At 42.4% G+C, this 21,279-nt stretch overlaps 1 protein-coding gene across 13 annotated transcripts in view; it reads right to left on the reverse strand.

The window, feature by feature from the left end:
- sash1a (SAM and SH3 domain containing 1a) overlaps positions 1-21,279 on the reverse strand; it is a 261,100-nt gene that overhangs the window by 42,771 nt on the left and 197,050 nt on the right. For all 13 annotated transcript variants that reach the window (XM_033648953.2, XM_033648952.2, XM_033648956.2 and 10 more), the window contains exons 3-5: positions 8,331-8,381; positions 8,183-8,232; positions 381-421 (exon numbers count right to left, since the gene is read on the reverse strand). In XM_033648953.2, coding sequence (XP_033504844.2) covers positions 381-421; positions 8,183-8,232; positions 8,331-8,381 — 142 coding nt within the window. The remainder of the gene's footprint in view (positions 1-380; positions 422-8,182; positions 8,233-8,330; positions 8,382-21,279) is intronic.

The following is a 21,279-nucleotide window of genomic DNA, read 5'->3' on the forward strand; positions in this document are numbered from 1 at the left end:
GAATACCGGCATGCTGTCTAAAATCTGGGGCAGCATTATGGCTGCATTGTTTGGGCTACTAACTTAGGGGGATGCATTCACTCGATGTAAAACTAGACACCAAGATTCCCCAGAAATTGTATGGTTTCTGGCCACAGAAAAGCAATCGCAAGATTAAGTCAATTCTCTGCTCTGCAAGCTCAACTACCTTTATTCAGTAGAGGCAAATGTTTGCATGGATATAAACCATTCCTCTATTTCTTGCATCAGTGTGTACAGGAAGTACAATCCTTAGGCCCAAACATATTCTTATCTTCTAATCCCACCCTAGGGATCAATAAATGTTAATATTACAGCAAACATATAAAGACAGCAGAGGACAAACATGCATCTCAATTTACCTCCGGATCCATCTTCAGAGCTGGATTTGTGCAGGGGCATTCTGGGAGAAAAAGGAAAAGAAATAAAGTATCACCATTAGAAAAATATAAGTCCCAACTCTCACATTAAAGTCTCCAGTCTCTGTCAACCAGAGAGCTTCAAAACACTGTAACTGTGTTTATGAGCGTTCATTTTTGGCAATGACGGCTGCAGTTCTGTCTGTTCACCACTTGGGGTCAGTGGTGGTGCTTATGTGACAACGGAGCCAGGCTCCTGAGGCTTGAGAGGGAGAAGGTGGAGGAGAGGAGAGGAGAGGAGAGGAGAGGAGATGATGTCGACAATGACACCCGTCGCAAAAACAAGAGGGTCAGATGAAGATGGTGATGGTGGCACTACAGAGGGTTTAAGAATCGGTAAAGACAAGAGGAAGGTCGACGAGATGAAGGAAACAAGCATGTGAGAGGGAAGAGGCAAAGTATGGTGTGGAGGAAGAGAGGAATAGAAGGAGAGAGGGGGAAGAGGAGGAGGAGGAGAAACCACAGGGCAGACTCAGCCTGTTTGTGTTTCCACTTCCCTCCACAGAAGAGACAGTCACGAGGAAGACAGAGGGAAGAGTGGGAGCATGAGAGAGGGAGAGATGGAAAATAACTGAGTATAAAAAAAGTCCTGATATATCTATAAGCCCTCCCAAATAACCCGTACCAACACAAAGAAAATAACAACTTGTGACACATTGACTGCACTCAGCTTCCAATCAGAAAGTTGTCGATGAGACACCTCACCCCATGTTCTAGCGGCCGACTCTTTCTTGTTGTGGAGGAGGCGAGAAACCACATCAACTGCGATCTATTTCTGTATTCTTTATGTGAAAAAAGGGGGATGAGCTTCAGCAGGTTTATGTTCAAAACAGCTGCTGAAACTTCACAGAAGATGAGACTTTGGTTTCAGATTTGGGTAAGTGGGCTGCAGAAAAAGGAGGAAGAGGAAGTGAAGCTTCAGGGTGATTATGTGTGCAGATAACGCCCTACAGGTGTGTTCATGTGTGTAACAGCGGCTCCACACTGTAAGCTTTTGTGCTTTTTCAATTAAAAGAGACTAAATCGGGGGGGGTGGGGGGGGGGGGTGGGGGGGGGTGGATAAGAACGGCACGTTTTTTGTCCAGTTGCGACCCTCAGAGATCTATTAAATAAATCTCTCTGTTAACTGTCTCACTCCTCTTGCACACGTTCACACACCCTTCTGTAGCTGGAGCCCGGTGCACATGAGCGTACAGCTGCTGAGCCGCGCAGACAGACAGGTGGCTGCCAGTGAAGCGAAGTGAAAGTGTGTGACAGGATCAAAACAAGACGAACAGGTCACTTCCCTCTCCAGTGGCTGCGTATGTGTGTGTGTGTGCATGTGTGCTCATATGTTTGTTCAGACATGGCAGCCCTCTCTTGGCGCAATTGGAAATCTTCACGTGGCTTAAAGCCCAGCTGCCATGGCAACATAATGAGATGCTAATTGAATGGAGGCCTGTATGGTTTGCCCCTCTGTTCACCCCCCCTCCCTCTCAGACAGGCTAAGGCCAAAGCTAATGCTAATAGAACTCACTCAATGGAGGCTTTTCTGTGGCGGCACTGCATCCTCCACACTCTCCTCCGCTCTGCCAACCCCTCTCCTCCATGCTCTATAAATTAACCTCCCGTGCAGCGCACACATACATGCACTCGCGCTCATCCGCGCACTCACACACTTTTAAAAAAAGCCTGAATGTCTTTCAGAGAGGGTGTCAGTCCGGGCATTGTGTGGCCAGGCAACTTAATTGGTTTAACCTTAAATCTTTGGCATGCCTTTCTATTTCCCTTCTATTCTTTGCATTGAGTCGGGGGCATTTGCTGCGTTTTTTGATCCTATTAGCATAAGAAGCCAACTCTCTATTTTCTGCATAATATTAAGTACAGTATCTAAACTTTGGCTGAACCTGTGTAGGGTAGGTGAAAGTTTATTTTCATGATTTCCTGCATTGTGAAAATGTTAAATGTTATAACATGAACTGAGGCCACTGGAGCCATGAGTGAACTGCATGTTGAGTCGTCTGACCGTGCATTCCCTGGCTGGGATGTAAAGCATTATAATACTGTCTATACTCTAGCATGAGGCTCTACTTCTGTGTGTTATAGCTGTAAGTGTGTGAAGGCCTCTAAACACTTAACCGACATCAAAGAACAAGTGGCGACAAAGGCCAACTGTTGCGTTGTTTCATGTCACCTGTGTCTCAGCCATAAGCAGGATTTACACTTGTGCGTCAGCTCAATGCAGAGCCTACACCATTGTGAGCATTTATACTTGTGCAGTGGTGTGTCTGCAGTTACCCCTCCAAAACAGCAGTCAGCAGTGGGGTTTCTGTGGAGTGTGACAATAATGACAATTTCAAACACAAGTACACAAATCAGCTTCACTATAACTCGCAGCATTCACAGACAAACACTTGTCTTTAACTGGACACATTTTCCCCACAAATACAACATGCTTTTAGCACAAGCCTATGGCATTATACATTGTGAAAATTAGCCTAGCAGCTAGCAGACTTATCCTATACTCAAATGAAGCCAGTGACAACAGCAACATTTAACAAAGGTAACGTTACAAAATCAACTCCATTACAACTCACAAGGTTCACTGACAAAACAACTGTCTTATACTAAACATGATTTTCAAACAAATTCAACATGCTAACGTGTATATTATATAAATTAGCCTAGCGACGAGTGGAGCATTCCTCTACTATGAGGCCAGGATAAATCAGGACGTATAAATCCTGGAAGGATAAATCACACACATCAGGCTATGGCGTAGGTTACGGCTTAAGTACAGTGTCATTTCAATGCAGATGTAAAAATCCTGCAGTAAGGATGTACTTAAACACACCCCAAAGACAACAGCCAATGGCCAACTAACAGGTATGTTCTGCCCCTGCATAAGAGGAAATAACTCCAAACCAGCAGGCAGTGGTATTCTTTAATCGGCATTTAAAGAAGGAAACTGCAAGACCAACGGGATGTATTTAAGATGATATTTAGCCAACTAGCACATAAACAACACAACCCAGTGTTGAACGAACGAAGGATATTTACCGTGCCCTCGCCAACAGTAAAAAATATGAAGTATTTCTGCTAAAGAGCTCAGTGGCAAAATAATAATAATCTTACCTAATGTAACATATTTGTTTCAATCCCACCCCCTCTTGACTTTAGTCGTTTGTTTACTTTCCTCACTTCCATTTCTCTTCACGTGCACTGAGCTGAGCTGCCAATCAGAGTGATGTCATTCATCGTCTGGCTCTGCCGGGTCAAACACTGATCCAACATGCTGACCCAGCTGAAAAATGGCTGACAAAGGTTGACTAGTGCCAATGGTGCAGGACACACCCCAAAAACTAGGGCGAGAGAGACTAACAGATGGCCTACAGTCAGCTTGGTGTGTCAGGGCCCTTAAAAACATCCGGCGCAACTGCAGAGGTGTCACCCAAGTAATCTTGTAAAACAAAATGTGGGAGTTGCATAAGCATAAACACACTCACACAAACTCCTGGGTGTAAAAGATAAGATATCAGCATCAGGGAAAAAGGGATGACTGAATGAGTTATGATTACATAAGGAGCGATCATATGATGCTGTGTGAATCACAGGGTGAGCATCCTGTGTGACAGGGCTCCTGTCCAGGAAAGATGATAAACCAGCACAAAGCCAGATTTGGACACACAGCTGTGCACTCAGCAGAAATGACCGCACTGCACACACATGTACATGTGTGTATGGCTGCTGTGTGATTTTGTGTAACTGGCCACCTGGAGCGAGGTGATCTCCGGTGTTCTGCTTGAGACAATGAAAGGCAGCAACCCTGTGCGACAGCGGCGGCGTCCACAGGAAAAGCCGAGGGGTGACCTCTTCAGGGGTCACAGAGGAGGTCAGAGGTCACATGGAAGGGGAAGACAGAGGATGGTGTGGCAGGGAAATAGAAAATCAGACAGATGAAACACACACAGCTGAAACACTGCATGTATCCTCCTGCCATACACACACACACACAGTCTACAGTGCTCCGCTCTCAGAGGCAAATAACAGTCCCATGAGGGCTGCAACACTCAGCCACAAGTGCTGACAAGGTATTTTAGTTTTCCAACATGGTACTGTTGTTCTAAACAGATTCTTCACATGGCACGGCGTATTTCCATCTGATTATTAGTTGCATAAGCCGGGCTTCCAGCAGCAAGACTGCCTCTAACATGTGCAATCTTACAAACCCTGTTAGAGCCAATAATCAACATGTGTCTGAGCACATGTGTGCTTTCATCAGGATCCATTTACCGCTTCATTTTATCTTTTATATGAGGCAATAGGACTCCCAGGATACGAAAACCACCAATCTAAATCAGATGGAGTTAGGGGTTACCTGACTTCAGGTCCTATTATAGGGCTGCTAATCTTAGGGTGATTCAGTCCTGGTTGCAATACAGAGAAATTTCCCCATTTCCAATTTCCTAGAGATGGAATTTGCTTCATCTACACTGGCGTCACTGTCTTCTTTTGATCACTCCTCCATAACAGGCCCTTTAGCAGGATTTATATTTGTGCGTCAGGTCTACGATGAGGCCTATGCTGTTGTGAGCACTTAGATTTGTGCGGTGGTGTGTCTGTGTCACTCTGCAGTTACACCTCCAAAACACTAGTCAGCGGCGGGGTTTCTGTGAAGTGCTGTAAAGTTTAGTTGAGTCAAAAAACACCCAAAACACACATTAAACATGGCTTAATTGAGACAATTTCTGTACACAAATCAGCTTCACTATAACTCGCAACATTCACAGACAAACACTTGTCTTTATCTGGACACATTTTCCCCACAAATACAACATGCGGCTGCCAAGCGAGCTAAGGACTGTTTTTGATCAAGTTGTCAACTCCTGTTTTAAAATGTTGTTTTCTGGTTTGATTTTTGTGCTGTTGCATCTGTTTTGTCAGTTTTGTTTATCTTGTGTTGCTGCTGTTAATGTTGTATTTTAACATTTTTGCCAAACAATTTCTATGTGCAATGATCCTGTAAATGTTGTCCAACTTGAAAATTCAAGAAACAAAGTGGGGAAAAAAAACATTTACGCCGATAAGCTGGCTGCCTCCCTCTCTGCAACAATACCCGCCAATCAGTCACCTCTCAAAACAGGAAGTCCCCAACTTGAACCCCTCAACCTTCTAAGAGCGCTTTGTCATCGCCACTTGCGTACCAGGCATTATGGGAGCTGTGCCCTCCTCCTGCCGACACAGTGCATGGAGACACACAGGCAGAGAAGGGTGGCACAGCCTCGAAGTCTGGGTAATCTCCTCTGGTCGCTATTGTCCTGCAGGGAGGTGATGATGGGGGTATCCGCCGTCTGTGCGTGTGAGCGTGCACACGTGCCGCTTTTGAGGTGGTGAGGAATGTGTCGCGAGGAATGGAGGGGGCTTGTCTATCACTCTGCCTGCACATGATAAATCACTCTACCTGAGACCCATTCACTACAGTGGAGAATGGACAATAGGCGATGTAATGGAGAGCAGAGGAGAGGAGTGGGGCTGGCAGGGAGGGATGGATTATGAAAAAAAAGTCTTGTCCCTGAGAATAAAATCTTTAAAGACCAGATTAATTAGATAAAAGTGATAAAAACACAGGCTCTTCATATATGACTGTCACACCAGAAATGGAGTCTGGGGCTTTGTGGGGAGAGAAATAAATAGAAGAAAGAGTGGAAACGACAGAGGTGAAGAAACGGGTGAATGTGAAGCAGTTTCATTAGAGATTAACTGAAGACTCAAGGTGAGACAAAGTCTGAATGTTCATGAGGGACGTGGATGTGAGGCGCAGAGGACAGAGAGAAACCAGACTGACAGGAAGATGTTAGGGGCTCTTTCTTTCTGGGCCTCTGTAGAACAGCGGAGAGACGTCATTGGACATGTGGCATCTGGTTCCCATCATCCACAGCATTTGTCTGTGCAACATATACAGCCATGGGAAAAGAGATCATGTCTGTGGTATGCGCTTCCTCTGCCGCACGTGGTTGTCACGTGAACATGACGATTCCACTGGGGGTCACGCAGGGGTGACGGCCAGGAGCAAGTAGAAGAAATATTTGTAGAAATGGAGATAGAGGAGGTCAATTCTGAGTCATGGTGAGATTCTTTTAACCTTTGGCCCTGGAAAACATGGCGTTGGGGTTTGAAGGGGCCCCAAATTCCTGCACTAATCCATCCATCCACTCAGCTCCACTTAACCTCGTCTTTAAATGCGATGGGGGTTTTTTGGCCACCACCAATGGGCGATATATTCTGTTTAGAATTTTCCATTAGTCATTTTGTTGTACGAAACATTTGAGTTTGTTTTTGACCAAAAGGCCAATTTATACTGCAAGCAATTTGTTGGGCAGGAAATTGAAAGTGTGGGATCATTTTGAGAAGGTGAAGGACGAACCCAAGGTGATACCTGAATTCATCTACATTCACTGATGACAAACATGACGGATCATCTGAAACATGGAAGTAGCTACATACCAATGTTACTGATACTATTCTTTCTCACACCTTGAACTCAAACCATTGTGTTGCCCAGCCCAAAATATATCATTTAATAATTACATTAATATCATAAACATGTGGGCGACTAGTCGACTAATGGAGTTCTAAGGATGGAGTCAGTGTTGATTGGATGACAAGACACCTATGTGCCACTATGTCTGCTCTCGCTACCAATGGGGACTCCCAGTTAGTCTCATTTAACAGAGATAAGGCAACGCAATGTCCTTAAAGGGGCCAAATGTGTGTGAGTGCTGTGAGTTAAACCCAGTTTGACAGAAGGGCATTTATGGCGCCGTTTTGCCGACCAATTTGGATCGCTTTAAATATGTATAGCAATGATCTCATGGTGGATAATGGTGGAGAAATCTCATACATGCACAACACAGCGGCGTGCGAACATGAACACACGCACTTTGTGTTACAGGAACCAGTGAAAAGGAACCCCACCCATGCTCAGTTCCATCCTGCTCTTTCGTTCATGCTCCTTTGCTGTAATCATTTGGCCATCGCCCTTCTCTGCCCGCCTCCCCCACCACCACCTCTACCGCCACTCTCCCCTGCTGGACACAAAGGCAGGAAGGAAGCATGGACGGCCAGGGAACAGAGAATGGCTGCGAGACTGAGCAGGTCAGCCGAAGGAAGCAGTCAGTGGGTTTCCTTTAACCACAGCAGGGATGTGAGCAAAGGAGCTTAAGGGACCCACCACAGGTCATGCGTGTGATGTCTATGAATCTCTAGAGTTAATTTCCTTTATATTCACTTCGTAGGTGCCACCTTGATATAATTAGGTATTGTTTTATTGTTTGTCTTGGTAAACACCTGCAGTAGGTGCAAAATGGGGGAATATACCTGTTAACTAGTGGCTGTTGTGTCTGTATGTTCAACTACGTCTCCAGCCAAGGTCAGACATAGCTGATTCCTCACTCACACACCACCACACTCATCCATGAAGTTTTCCACCTGAGGAGCTCGACCTCTACTCCCCCTATCAATCACATGAGGTGCGTGTATTTCCATTTGCCTCTCTCCATCTTTAGCTGCTGACACACAGAGAGGCCGAGTGTGATCCATGACTGTGTGTGCAGGCATGTATGGTTTGATGCGATCCAGACGCAGGCTGCGCCGCACATTGTTTTGACATGCAACAGACACACATTTCAATCCAAGCGTGTTTCATGGCTCCACACCGGCTCCGGTCACATGTTACACTGATTAAGTGAAGGGGGGGGAAAACGTACTTTCTGTCTGTTTCTGGAGTCGACACCTCGCTGCTGAAGCCTAATGATTCCTGTGGACAGAGAGAACATGGAGACAGGTGTCAGCTTGACTTCTTAGCCAAACAAGGTGTAAAACTGACACTGTGAGGCTTATGGTTTCTCCGCTTACCTGGATCTCAGTGCGGAGCTGCAGGGACGTGCTGCTTGGGTCCTGTTTCTCCTGGAAAATGGCGAGAAAGAGAAGAAAGAAGGTCAAATGTCAGTGTCAAAGGTCGATCACTTTGGTACACATTTTTTTATCTATTTTATTTTTATTAGTTGGGATCAGTAGGACCTGCTGAGTACAAAAAACTAATCATTGTCAGTGATAATAAAGTCCCAATGTCCTCAAATGAGACAATAATAGAGTCCCAATGTCCTCATATGAGACAATAATAAAGGCCCCAATGTCCTCACATGAGACAACGATAAAGTCCCAATGTCCTCAAACAAGACGATAATTGAGTCCCAATGTCCTCAAACAAGACGATAATTGAGTCCCAATGTCCTCATATGAGACAGTGATACCCAGTGTCCTCAAACAAGACGATATTTAAGTCAAAATGTCCTCAAAAGAGGCAATAATAAAGTCCCAATGTCCTCAAACAAGACAATAATAAAGTTCCACTGTCCTTAAACAAAACAATTATTAATTCCCAATGTCCTCATATGAGACAACAATAAAGGTCTCAATGTCCTCATATGAGACGACAATAATGTCCCAATGTCCTCAAATGAGACAATAAATAAGCCCCAATCTCCTCAAACAAGAAGATAATTGAGTCCCAATGTCCTCACATGAGACAATAATACCCAATGTCCTCAAACAAGACGATATTTAAGTCAAAATGTCCTCAAACGAGACAATTATAAAGTCCGAATGTCCTCACATGAGACAATAATACCCAGTGTCCTCAAACAAGACGATATTTAAGTCAAAATGTCCTCAAACAAGACAACAATAAAGTCCCAATGTCCTCAAACGAGACACCAATAAAGTCCCAATGTCCTCAAACGAGACGACAATACATTTGCAATGTCTCCAAAGCGACTACTTCCTAATTGACAGCATCTCGGCTTGTTGCTGTTGCTAAAATTGGTTTGTATGGCAGCAACCTTGTCTCATGTGACATTGTGACATTGCACATATTTTATCAAGACTGCTGGAAATGCATTGATACATCATTCGGTAACATTTGTAAAGCCTTATAACTGAAAACTTTTGCGGTTGCTGTTGTTACCGGCAGGATTAAATGGGTTAATGACATATAAACAAACTGTGAGCACAGAATTGAAAGGACTGGAAAAGTAAAACAAGTTCTGTATATGAAAAAGAAAATATCAGTTGACTACAGAAACACTGCATAACAATGCCCTCATGTGGGAAAGACGTTTGTCGGTCAGGTTCATGTAGACACACCTGCACATCAATGAAAACAAACACGAGCACGTGTGCACTCATGGATGGCTCAACAAGTCAAGTCTTGCTTCAGGTTCCCAAACCTGCAGTACTTGTTTTGATGGTTCTTGAATAGCGCTGGGCGGTGGTGCAGCATAGTAAAGTCTTGGCTTTCCTCGCAGAACAAGAAATCACAAAAGCACCGACGTAACTGGCTACATGAATTCCATCGTGTGATCGCAATGACGATGGTGTGCACCTCCCTCTACACAAGGCAACACCTGCCGGGTTGCCTCAGATATTTGGAATATTCCATACTGAAATGAAGTGACAGCGCATGAGGGCAAGCAGGCTTATATGGAAAACACATATCTAGACTCTGGCTGTGGATTTAAGGACAAATCATGTGCACGCAGTGGAAAATAGCACAATTTTAACCTCTCTTCTTTTACAAAATGTCGCTGAGCTTCTCCACAAAGGCTGTTTTCACTGTTAGACAGGGCTGGTACTCGCATATGTCTAAAGCAGGTGTCCTCATCATGGCATATCCAGATACAGATGTGCCTCGCACCAAATGCTTCTACAGACAGACACAGCGGCTGCACAATCACAACAAGCCTGCAACTTAGATTCTGACATGCAGCATGTGATTATTTAAAGCCAACAGACGGCCTTGAGGGATTGGTCAAGTGCATGGTTTCTCGGATGTGTGTTTCTTGTGTGTTTTTGAACTCTAGTGAAGATTATTTAACTCCCTGTACTCACACTCAGCCAAAGTTACCACAGTCTTGTACTTAAGCACCACAAGAACTGATGAGGTCAGCACTTTGTTTAAGGGTAGTGACCACATTTTCAAAATGGAGACTTAAATGGGATTTATACTTCTACATCAAATTGATGCTGTACCCTACGCCATAGCCTGATGTGCACCTCCCCAGAAATGTAACTACACATCATGGCGACTCAGACCACCTGTCTATTTCTGTAAGCTGAAACCATTTCCCTCAGTGGAAACAAAGCTTTACTTACTTTAATTTCACAGATAAGAAACAATAAATTGTGAAGACAATAAAGCCTCCACAAAAATAGCATTTTAAGTCTTGTGTGTGATTTATCCTGGCTTCATATGAGCAGAGGAAACCTCTGCTCATCACTAGGCTAATTTATACAATGTAAAATGCCATAGGCTTGTGCTAATAACGTTAGCATGTTGTATTTGTTTGGAAAACATGTTTAGTATAAGACAGTTTTGTCTGTGAATCTTGTGAGACGTAATAGGAGCCAAATTTGTCCCAGGCTTTATATGAGCACAGGAAAAGTCCGCTAGCCACTAAACCAATTTATACAATGTAAAATGCCATAGGCTTGTGCTAATAACGTTAGCATGTTACATTTGTTTGGAAATTTTCTAATGTTACCTTTGTTAAATGTTGCTGTTGTCCCTGGCTTCATATGAGAAGAGGAAAAGTCCACTAGCTTCTAGGCTAATTCATACAATGCGAAATGCCATAGGCTTGTGCTAACAACGTTAGCATGTTGTATTTGTGGGGAAAATGTGTCCAGATAAAGACAAGTGTTTGTCTGTGAATGCTGCGAGTTATAGTGAAGCTGATTTGTGTACTTGTGTTTGAGATTGTCTCTATTAAGCCATGTTTAATGTGTGTTTAATGTGTGTTTAACCGCCGACTAGTGTTTTGGAGGTGTAACTGCAGAGCAACACAGACACACCACCACACAAGTATAAATGCTTACAGGAATCCATCTCAAGCCTTGAGGTTACTGCCATGTCAACAGTGTTAATTTATTGTGGTCAATTTCTCACTCATTGCACTATGAGAAATATGTGGCTTTACTTTCCATGTGCCTTTAATCCTTCTGGCATGAGCTATGAGGGTAACCAAGGAGAACCAAGCCCCGATTACTTCAGTTATGAGAGCACATAAATTGGAAAATATTTGTGACAATGGTAATGCATACATGTGGCAGGCTTGAGGATATTATACAAACTAGACAGGGCATCAGAGTGACCTTACAGAAGGGGTTAGTCAACAAGATTATTTCGTAAAGGTTATATTAAGATCAGCTATTTGTGATGACCTCTCTGCTTTCATATATTTGGGGTAATTTTTGAGGAAGTGTCAACCTCATGGTATTGCTGAAATTCAGCATGTCCCAATGAGAGGAGAAAATGAAACCTAAGACAAGTTCCTGTTTCTACTTTCTGTCTAACATGTACTATTTTTTCTTTTTTCTATTTTTGTGCAAAATCTTACTACCCTGTTCCTCTATGACAATACTCGATTGATGACAAAGAACTTTCCATGGTAAAACCCTTTGTGTCATTACTTTCATATGAGAAATGGTTTCCTTAAAGTATGTCTTTTTTGTCAAGGCTGAAGATTACTGGAAAACAGGCCAATTCTTTCTGACAGATCAGCGCACAGTCGACGTTATGGTGAATTTCCTCGTCTTGTACAGAATTTAAAAGCTAGTCTTGGTTCTTAGCTAAGGATAGACCGATATTTGAGTTTTTTACTTGTATTGGCATCGGCCGATACGCGCGTGGGTTCGCAGATTTATTTTTCCCTGGCACTTTTTTCATTTGAAAGTATGTGGTTAAGTTGAACAAAGCTGTTGAATCCTACTGTGTACAGTAGTTGTTGTTTTATTTATGCTTCAGCTTAAATATTTGTTTATTTTATAAAGACATTACTGGAAGATTTAAGAGCACTGAACTCTTTTTTTATTTGAATGTATAACAATAATAATAATAATAATAATAATAATATTCTACCTGTTCTATCTCAACTTTCCATCTTGTTTTAGTATTTTTTACTGTTCAATAAATGTTTCTTATTTTAAACTTGAGACCTGTAATATGTGTTATCATTGTGTCATTTTTTTATGTAAATTGAGGGAGCAAAAGCAGTATCGGCCCCAAATATCGGCTCAAGAAAATCGGCAGTCCATAATCGGTCATCGGCTAAGGGTGATGGAAAAAAATCGGTATTGGCATCGGCCCTAAAAAATCCATATCGGTCTATCCCTATTCTTAGCAGCTTATTTGGTATCTGAACTGTTTATCTTAATGGAGGATCACTATGTTTGGATCAGTGACTACACATCAGAGCTGCAACTAATGATAGTTTTCATTATCGATTAATCTGCCCATTATACTCTCAGTTAATAGATCATTCATTTTGTCGTAATTGGCTTTTGTGTCCGTTCTGGCCCGTCGACTAATGCCCCTGAAGTGGAAGGACAGGGCTCCACCTTCACATGCTCACAGGGTGAGAGAGGTGACGGCACACCTAAAGCTAGAAGAGCTGAGACATCACAGTCAGGGATCTATTAAAAAATACTACAAGGCATGGCAGCCGTTCCTTACTTTACCAACCTTCCATGTGCCAGGTTGACTGAATAAGGCCTTCAACCCCCCCTTCACCCCTTTGATTTAGTTTATATTCATTTATCTACTTATTTATTCAATTATTATTCAATTCATTTAATTTTATTTCAATTATATTAATTAATTAATATTGACCTTACCATTGACTTATTTTTAATTATTTATGTCTTACTTTACCTCACCTAGTTGTTCTTTTTATAACTTTTTGCCCAAGTGTTGTGTTTCTTTGGTACAGAGCACCTGAAAACACTATAAAAATAGTTCAAATAATAATAATTTTGTCAATTAAATGTCAGAAATAGTAAATAACCAGTGTAATTTCTGAGAGTCCAAGGTGACGTCTTCAAATACCTTGTTTTATCTGACTAACAGTCCAAAAATCTTTTCATTTATTAGCATTTAATACAAAGAAAAGCATCAAATTCTCACATTTAAGAAGCAAGAAATCAGCAAATGTTTGGCTTTTTTTAATTTAAAAATTACTAAAACAACTGTTGGATTGTCAGCATAGTTGCCAATTTGCTGTCAATCGACTAATCAATTAATCGACCAATCGTTGCAGCTATATTGTATATAAAGATGGCTGCTCCCCCAAAGTGAAGCCAAACATCTTAATTGCCCCCTGGTGGCTGGCTGCAGTATAGCTTATAAACCCCGCCCCCTCAACATTAGTGGATGGGACATGGGCCAAATTAAAAAATCAAAGTACACATCAAATAAATTTTCATTTTAGGTAGTTCTGAACACGCTACCATTTGTTCAAGTGTTCGTTTTTTTGACAAGTTTTGTTTTGATTAGTTATTTGATGTTAGAAAAAGAAGGTCTGACATCATGATTGACAGCTGTATGTGTCAATCATTGTGCTTGCCATCACTGGTGTTCTCGCAATTGGGTTGGACAGTCGGGACCTTGATACCATGTTTCCACTTCCCTATCACTTCTGTGCAGCTTCTGGCTCCAAATGATGTCACCAGCGCAAGATGGCAGCACCTGTAGCCAGGACATTTTGGCTTCAATTTGTTCACTGGGAGGGAGACGTGGCCTCCATCTTAATATATGGTCTGTGGTTTGGACAAAGGAGTTGACATCATCCATGTAGGTGAGGTCAGTAGTAGCAGGTTGATCGCTGCTAAGTGACTAGCTTCCTAACACCAATAATGACACTTGGCGCTATCACCACAATAAAAGACAAATTGAATCTGGAATTTCCCAAATGGAAATCAGGAATAGGAAATGAGTTGTTTCTAAGGAAATGCGCATCATTCTCCATCTCCACACCCAGATATTAGATCTTAGGATAACAGTCACAGGAAGCTAAATCTAGAGCACTTCCTACACTTGGTCCGTCGTGCTTCCTAATCAGAGTGACCTCTAGTTTAACCTTCAGTGGCTGGGCTTTGGGCATGAGGGGTACAATCCTCCCACAGCCTCCCCCTCTTGAGCGTGAGTCAGTGAGTGGCTAATAGTTAAAGAACTTGGAGGTGACATAACTTCCTTTAAGAGCTCTTAAAGAGCCTGGAGCCTGCAGGTCAGATGAGTCTTAAAGTACTAAGGTGGTTAAAAGCCTCAAAATTAGCCTGAACCCTACACTTATCCCAAGAGTCATCGACTGAAGGCAGACAGTCAAGATGCTAGTGAGACAGTCTGGCTGGTTTTATCTTTGACATTCACTTGAGCACTACACATGGTTCCTACAGCTACAGGCAAGTTAGATTTAAGACTATTTAAGGGTTTCTAATGCCAATCAGAATGAAACTGAGCAATTTAACAATAAGGGTTAGGGACAATTATGCCCAAACATTTATGGTAAAATAAAACATTACTTTTTTGAGTTTCATAAATGTTTTTTATTATTGCAAATCTTTGGTCTGTCCGATGATTGTAAACAGTCATTGGGTCTGTCAGGCTGAACAAATTTTCATGGTAATGTGACCGAAAATATTTAAGACCATTTAAGACTTTTTAAGGCCTTATACTTAGAAAACTTAGTCTAAGACATTTTAATACATTTTAAGAACCTGTAGACACCGTGATTAAAAACAAGGATTAATAAAATCCCATGTCTCATGTCTTGGCATTTTAAGGACTTTTGAAAAATTGATTTAAGACATTTTAATACCAATTAAGGCCTTATTTTTAGATGAATGAATCCAATGCCTTTTAAGACTTTTTTTAAGGATCTGTAGGAATACAGACTACGAGTCTTCATAGCCCACTTGCCTTGTTTATGTATTTGTCTGTTACAGTGATCAAGCCGATCGGTCCGGAAGTTTCCTTGGAGAATAAATCAAGTGATGTCGGAAAAGCTCTGAAGCTATTTGTCGCTCCCGGGGAACACGGTGAGTCCCCTAAGTCAGAGAGCAGCTACATGTTTGAGGTCATAAAACCCTCATCTACCAGACCTGCAGAGCTACAGGGTTTGGTCTCACTGCACTGCCTGGGCTGCACATAAGGAAAATCTGGGACGGAGCTGGAGTCTTTTTTTCTTATGTGAGACAAAGCAACAACACATGTATCCCTTAAACAAGCACAGCTTTGGCAGACAGCTTTGTTTAAACAACTGCATGCTGCAGAATAATGTGGGTGTACTCAGAGAAACCCGCACAAAGAGGGAACAAGGTGTGTGCTCACATGAACGCACAGTCACGAACTCTTTCACAGAGGTAGCAGCAGATTGGTTTTGCTATCAGATCCTCTTTGATGGCTTCTCTGGACTGCAGCGACGAGGGGAGATATGCCAGTCTCGCCGATGGATAACACCAGGCACCATGCCGACTGCTTGTACAGATTATTTTAAAACAAGCTGCCACAGTGTCAGCTCGCTGCCCGGCAAACGCCCCACACACAGGAAATCACACAGGCCACATACATGCCATCACAGACATAAACCTAGACGGATACTCAAAAGCATGGAGCACCTACACACATTCGCCTCGCCTCCACTTCCACAGACAGAGCTCCTAAGAGACAGAGACACAAAGCGGCTCTCTGTTCCTCCTCCTGCTCCTCAGCTTCCCTTTACTCCCTGTCTGTGCGTGCCATCTCTGACATGGAAGGAGGGGGCGAGAGAGGGCGAAAAAGACGAGGAGAAGATCTGCGAAAAACAAACAAAACCCACATCCTGTTTGACTTTAACTGCAGATCTGTTGGATGAATTTGTCACAGCGCAGGACGTGGGAAGAAAACTGGGCTCCTCTCAGAGTTGTGCGATGCTAACGAAGGCGTGAAAGTGAGCGGTGAAGAAGTTGCCAGAGTTACTGACACAGTTTTTAAAAGAGAATATCAGATTGATGCAATTTTTCAGGGCGTATGTGAATGAAAGACTTAGATCTCACATCACACTCCCAGAGGGAGATGCTATCCTTTACTTGAACTTGCCAGCATCAGCATGAGATACTGCCCTACTTACCCCGAATTGACACATATGCGTGTGAATGTGCATGTGCTTTCCTTCCAGATGTCCAAAGGGTTGTTTGTGTGCATTATGTGTGTGTGTATATGTGTGTACGTGCCTGTGTGATGTGAGCGCGAGACCCTGATTGCTTAAGCATGACTGAATTGAGTTAAATTAAGAGAAAGGCGGTATGAGGAAGAGCTGCAGCTAATGAGGATCAGTATGTCTGCAGACAGGGAATCCAGCATCTGAAACGACTCAACCACACCACACACACACACACACACACACACACACACACAAGCATCAAAAGCCTCTGTAAAGTGACTGTTTCCAAGCACCACATTGCTTTCCATCATTAACCCAGAAAACTACAGCTAAACTCTGCTTCGCAGCAGCAGCAGCAGCACCGCGCTCTGTTAATGAGAGGGAAGGGATAGAAATACAGATGAGCGTTAAACAGCGGCAGTTTGGTCCAAACCTGACTGCGAAGCCCACCAAAGGCACGAGTCCCCACAGCGGGAGTTACTGCCAACCTCAGAGGCAAAAGTAGCGGATGTGCGGCAAAACTAGAGAGACGAGGTGGCTTAGTGGAGGAACGCCAACTGGCAGGGTCACGTAAATCTGGGTGGGCGAGCGTGAGGGTTTTCTAGGTAGGACTGCGAATGCGGAGGGACAGGCACCAACTGGAAAGCCTGGTGCAGGACCAGAAAAAGACGTTAGCAGTGGGACCAGTATGGCGCCGAGCGAGCCTGTGGAACTGGCTCATTTGGAGGATCTCACAGGAAGTTCTACATGACTGAAGTGGCATTTAAATCTCACGCTAAAAGCAAGAACCATAACAGTCTGCAATGCCACCTCTCAACTGCTACCGCTTCCTTCCCATAAGGGCCTGAGTGTGTGTGTGTGTGAGTGTGTGTGTGTGTGTGTGTGTGTGTACGTGCATATTTGCAGCCCAGGCCTGCCTGTGTCTACACTGTGGAGCATTCCTAAGCCATGAGGATCATCAGTGTTTCGGTATTTCAAGACAAATACCGGCATTATTACAAATTCCAATGACAGGGTCACGATGCTGAAATCTCAGAATAAATTACAAATATACCACTTTTCTTTCCACAGAGGTTATGGCAACAATGGAGCCACGCCAACGTCATTTTAAAGTAATCTTAAAGCAATAAATGTGGCTGTTTGAGCATGTTGAGCTGCTGCGTCTCCAGGCAAGAGCCTGAAGGTGCAGAGGACAAATAAGCAGCAGAATTCATGACACAGAGTTTGTCTTTCTTCCACGCTGTAGCCTTAACCCGGCTGAACTGACCCACTTTGACGAACAAACTTCACGCAGGCATTAGCACATTAACCACGCCGTTCCTCACCTCATGACGAAACAAAACACAAGTCTGTGCTTGAGTCTTGACCCCCAGCTGTCAACCTACTCAGCTAGAAAACCATTACGGAGCATTCCTGAGGAGAGCAGATCAATCTGACACCAGCTGAGGCGTTTTTGTGTCAAATGTGTTTCAATTATGAAGTCAACAGCGAGGCCGAAGGACTGACGGATTCTGGCCGGAGCTTCAAAGCATTTAATCTTCAAGACCCGCTTGTTTATCCACGACTTTAAAACGACTCTCAGGGATATTACCGCAGATAAATGTTGCAATGTCTCATTATGGTTTACAGCATGTAGAAATGTGTTAAAAAGTTCGCCCCGCAACCACACATTCCAGAGTGATCGGTTTTGATTTATATTTGATGTGAATCACTCTGCTCCAACACTGTGGTTTGAGAGACATGCTAATATCTAGTTTGATGTTTCTCCTCCGTCGGCTATACACGATTACCCACCCGACCGACCAGTCTCTGCACGCCTGTGAGATCCCTCTGGTAGCTTCTATGTCCATGTTTTGGCAGGTTTTCACCTTCAGTAGTAAATACAGGGCTGATGGAAATATAGTAAAAGAAAGTTTAAGAGAGGAAGACCTTTCAAAAAGCTTTATCTTCTTAGGTTTATCTATTGATCACATTTGAAAACTTTTTAAATCACTTTCTGAACTCTGTGAAAGTGAAGTTCTGACCCACATATCTATACTTCTATCTGACCTCAATACTGATACTGTGACAGAATTGTAGGGTTGACAATTGGTCCTTTTGCAAAATATTAAAACAATGGGATTTGTAATAAGTAATGATGTCTAAAGGGAGTAAATGCAAATAATACAACAGCCTGGTACATTCAGAAAATTACATCACTCTACTGTAATGCAACACTTATGGTACAATGGCATCCGACATCAACATTATTTATTTTATTTAGTACATTTTTTATTTATTATATTTTTACTTATTATTTTTAATTTAATTTTAATTTATTTTATTATTTATTTCATTTTTATTTATTTAATTATTATTATAATTTATTGTATTTTTTCTTATTATTTTTATTTCATTTTTATTTATTATTATTATTATTCAATTTATTTTCATTTATTATTTTTATTTTATTTTTACTTATAATTATTTATTTTATTTTTATTTATTGGTGATGTGATTAAGGTATTTTTCTAGGTTGTCGCTTGTATGTACCTTTTAACTTTTAACTTAAGCTTCTAAAAATGTCATTGTATTGGTACAATAACAGTAAAGGACTTCTATATTCTACATCTAGTCTCATATCAGGACATATCTCACCTGGCCCTGATACATCCAGCACATGATGAGACACCCTTAATGGCTAAAAGACAATCAAGTGTTTGACCATACTCTGTAACTTATTCAAATCTTGAGGGTTTGCTTTGTTTTTATGTGTTATGCATTGTTGTCCTTGTTTTTACGTATTTTATGTACTCTTATAAAGTGTACTCTGTTCCATGTACAGACTACATTTCGGTAGTCATCATCACACCTGCCCAGGGAGTACAGTTAAAAATGAGCCAAGCTGGCAAACTGGAACATTTACAGAAAGGTTTATAAATGTGCATTATCCCTGTAATCTTAAACTGTACAAATAAATTCAGAAAAATCACAATAAAAAACACAATTTTGGGAAAAATAAATCTGAATTTGGCAAAATCTAAAACAGATTTAACAGGGCCTTATGACTAACACATGAACCACAGGCAGCACAAAAAGAAACGGAGCTTCAGGGTGAAAAGAAAAACACATTATTCATGCACTCCTACAAAACTCCTAAGACCGAGCTGAAAAGGAGGCTGAAACAAAATCAGTGCAGAAACTAATTATCTCTGTAACTGAAGTCTGGAAAATAAATGATATTTAAGTAAACACTGACTCATCTGCATAAAAACTACAAAAAAAAATTATAGGCGTAATTATTTGAATTATATTTACAATAATTATACTTGCAATTATCCAAAACATAGGAATACTTAAAGGATTGATCTGAAATGCAGAGCCTCCTGTAGTGTATGTTGATCAGGTGATGCATAAATTATCTACAGTTTGGAGTTTGGGTAAAATACTGCAGATATAACAGATGCCTGACCTTCCACTGTCTCATCACTTGAAACAACACATTTTGTTTAAGCTGCTGAACTCTTTGCTCCCTTTCAATACTTCCTATCACTTCCACCAATAAGCCTTATCCATCACCTAGTCAGCAAAGCCATCCAAACTCTCATTGTCTATAGGAGCGCTGGGAAACTGTGCGTGGTAGCACTAATCTATAGGTCACATTCCTAAAGGGGGGATGTTTGTTCAACCCCTTGTGTCCCTTCTACTCATAAAACTAACATGAAGATGCAGAGGAACCGAGAGCGGGCAGGAAGTGGGTACATTGATAGTGATCTCTGAGAGAGCCTCTGTCATCAGCTCCTAATAGCGTTTTACCGCAACAGCCAGCCATCACTTTGTTAATTGAGAGGCCCGTCAAGGCTGGCAGACACTGTGCGAGTGAAAACAAACACAAACGTTAAGCTTCAAGCATTTTTGCAAAAATGTTTGTGTTGCAAGAACATTTCCCTAGAAGGGAGCCAAATACCCAAAACAGAAACCAGGGTTCCCATAAAAAAAAGATCAGTACACTTGCTGGCCTTAGTGTCAAATTGAGAAAGATTTGGAGAACAGAAACAGTCAATAAGAGGCCTCCTTCCTTTTCTGTGGTGTCACCATGCTGACCACTGTTAAACTAGACACTGGGGATTTCTTATGGGAATTTTATGAAAGCAAATTGCCAAGTGTGTTAACATATGTAGAGTTTGAATCATCATACATTAACTTTAGGCTCCTCTCTTATGGCACCGTGCCAGCAACTCTTTCATCTTGGTGTCTGCCTCCTCTTGTAGACTGAGTGTGAAGACCAGGAAAGGTCAACGCTAAGGTGACTTTTGCCCCTTTCACACTTGCACTGCAAACCTGAAATTATCTAGCCACTACCCAGAGGAGCTGTATGTGAGAACGTAAATGTCCAAATCAGTTGGACTTTACCCTGCCAGCTCCATAGTACTAAGCCTGTGTGATGTCCAATTGAGCCCATGTACGGAGAATTCACTATGAGTGAGACCGTGTGAATGACTCGTGATTCGGGAACTTCTGTTAATAAGGTCCGAAGCCGAAATCGTCAGACAAATTCAAGGAATAGCAAAAGACTCTGCTATTTATGCCCAAACTACAAACCGGCTTAGTGACCACGTCGTAATCTGCATCATGTCCTGCCTCCTGCACGTTCTTCCCAGGTGCCACCCTTTGCCTAAACTATCCACCCATCCATTTTCATCTGCTTATCTGGGGCTGGATCGCAGGGGCAGGAGGCCAAGCAAAGCACCCCAGACATCCCCACCCCTCAGCAACGCTTTCCAGCTTCTCCTGGAGGACCCCGAGACGTCCCCAGGCCAGATGAGCTATGTAATCCCACCAGTGTGTTC

This window comes from Epinephelus lanceolatus, chromosome 13, assembly GCF_041903045.1.
Source record: "Epinephelus lanceolatus isolate andai-2023 chromosome 13, ASM4190304v1, whole genome shotgun sequence".
Classification (NCBI taxonomy): Eukaryota; Metazoa; Chordata; class Actinopteri; order Perciformes; family Serranidae; genus Epinephelus; species Epinephelus lanceolatus.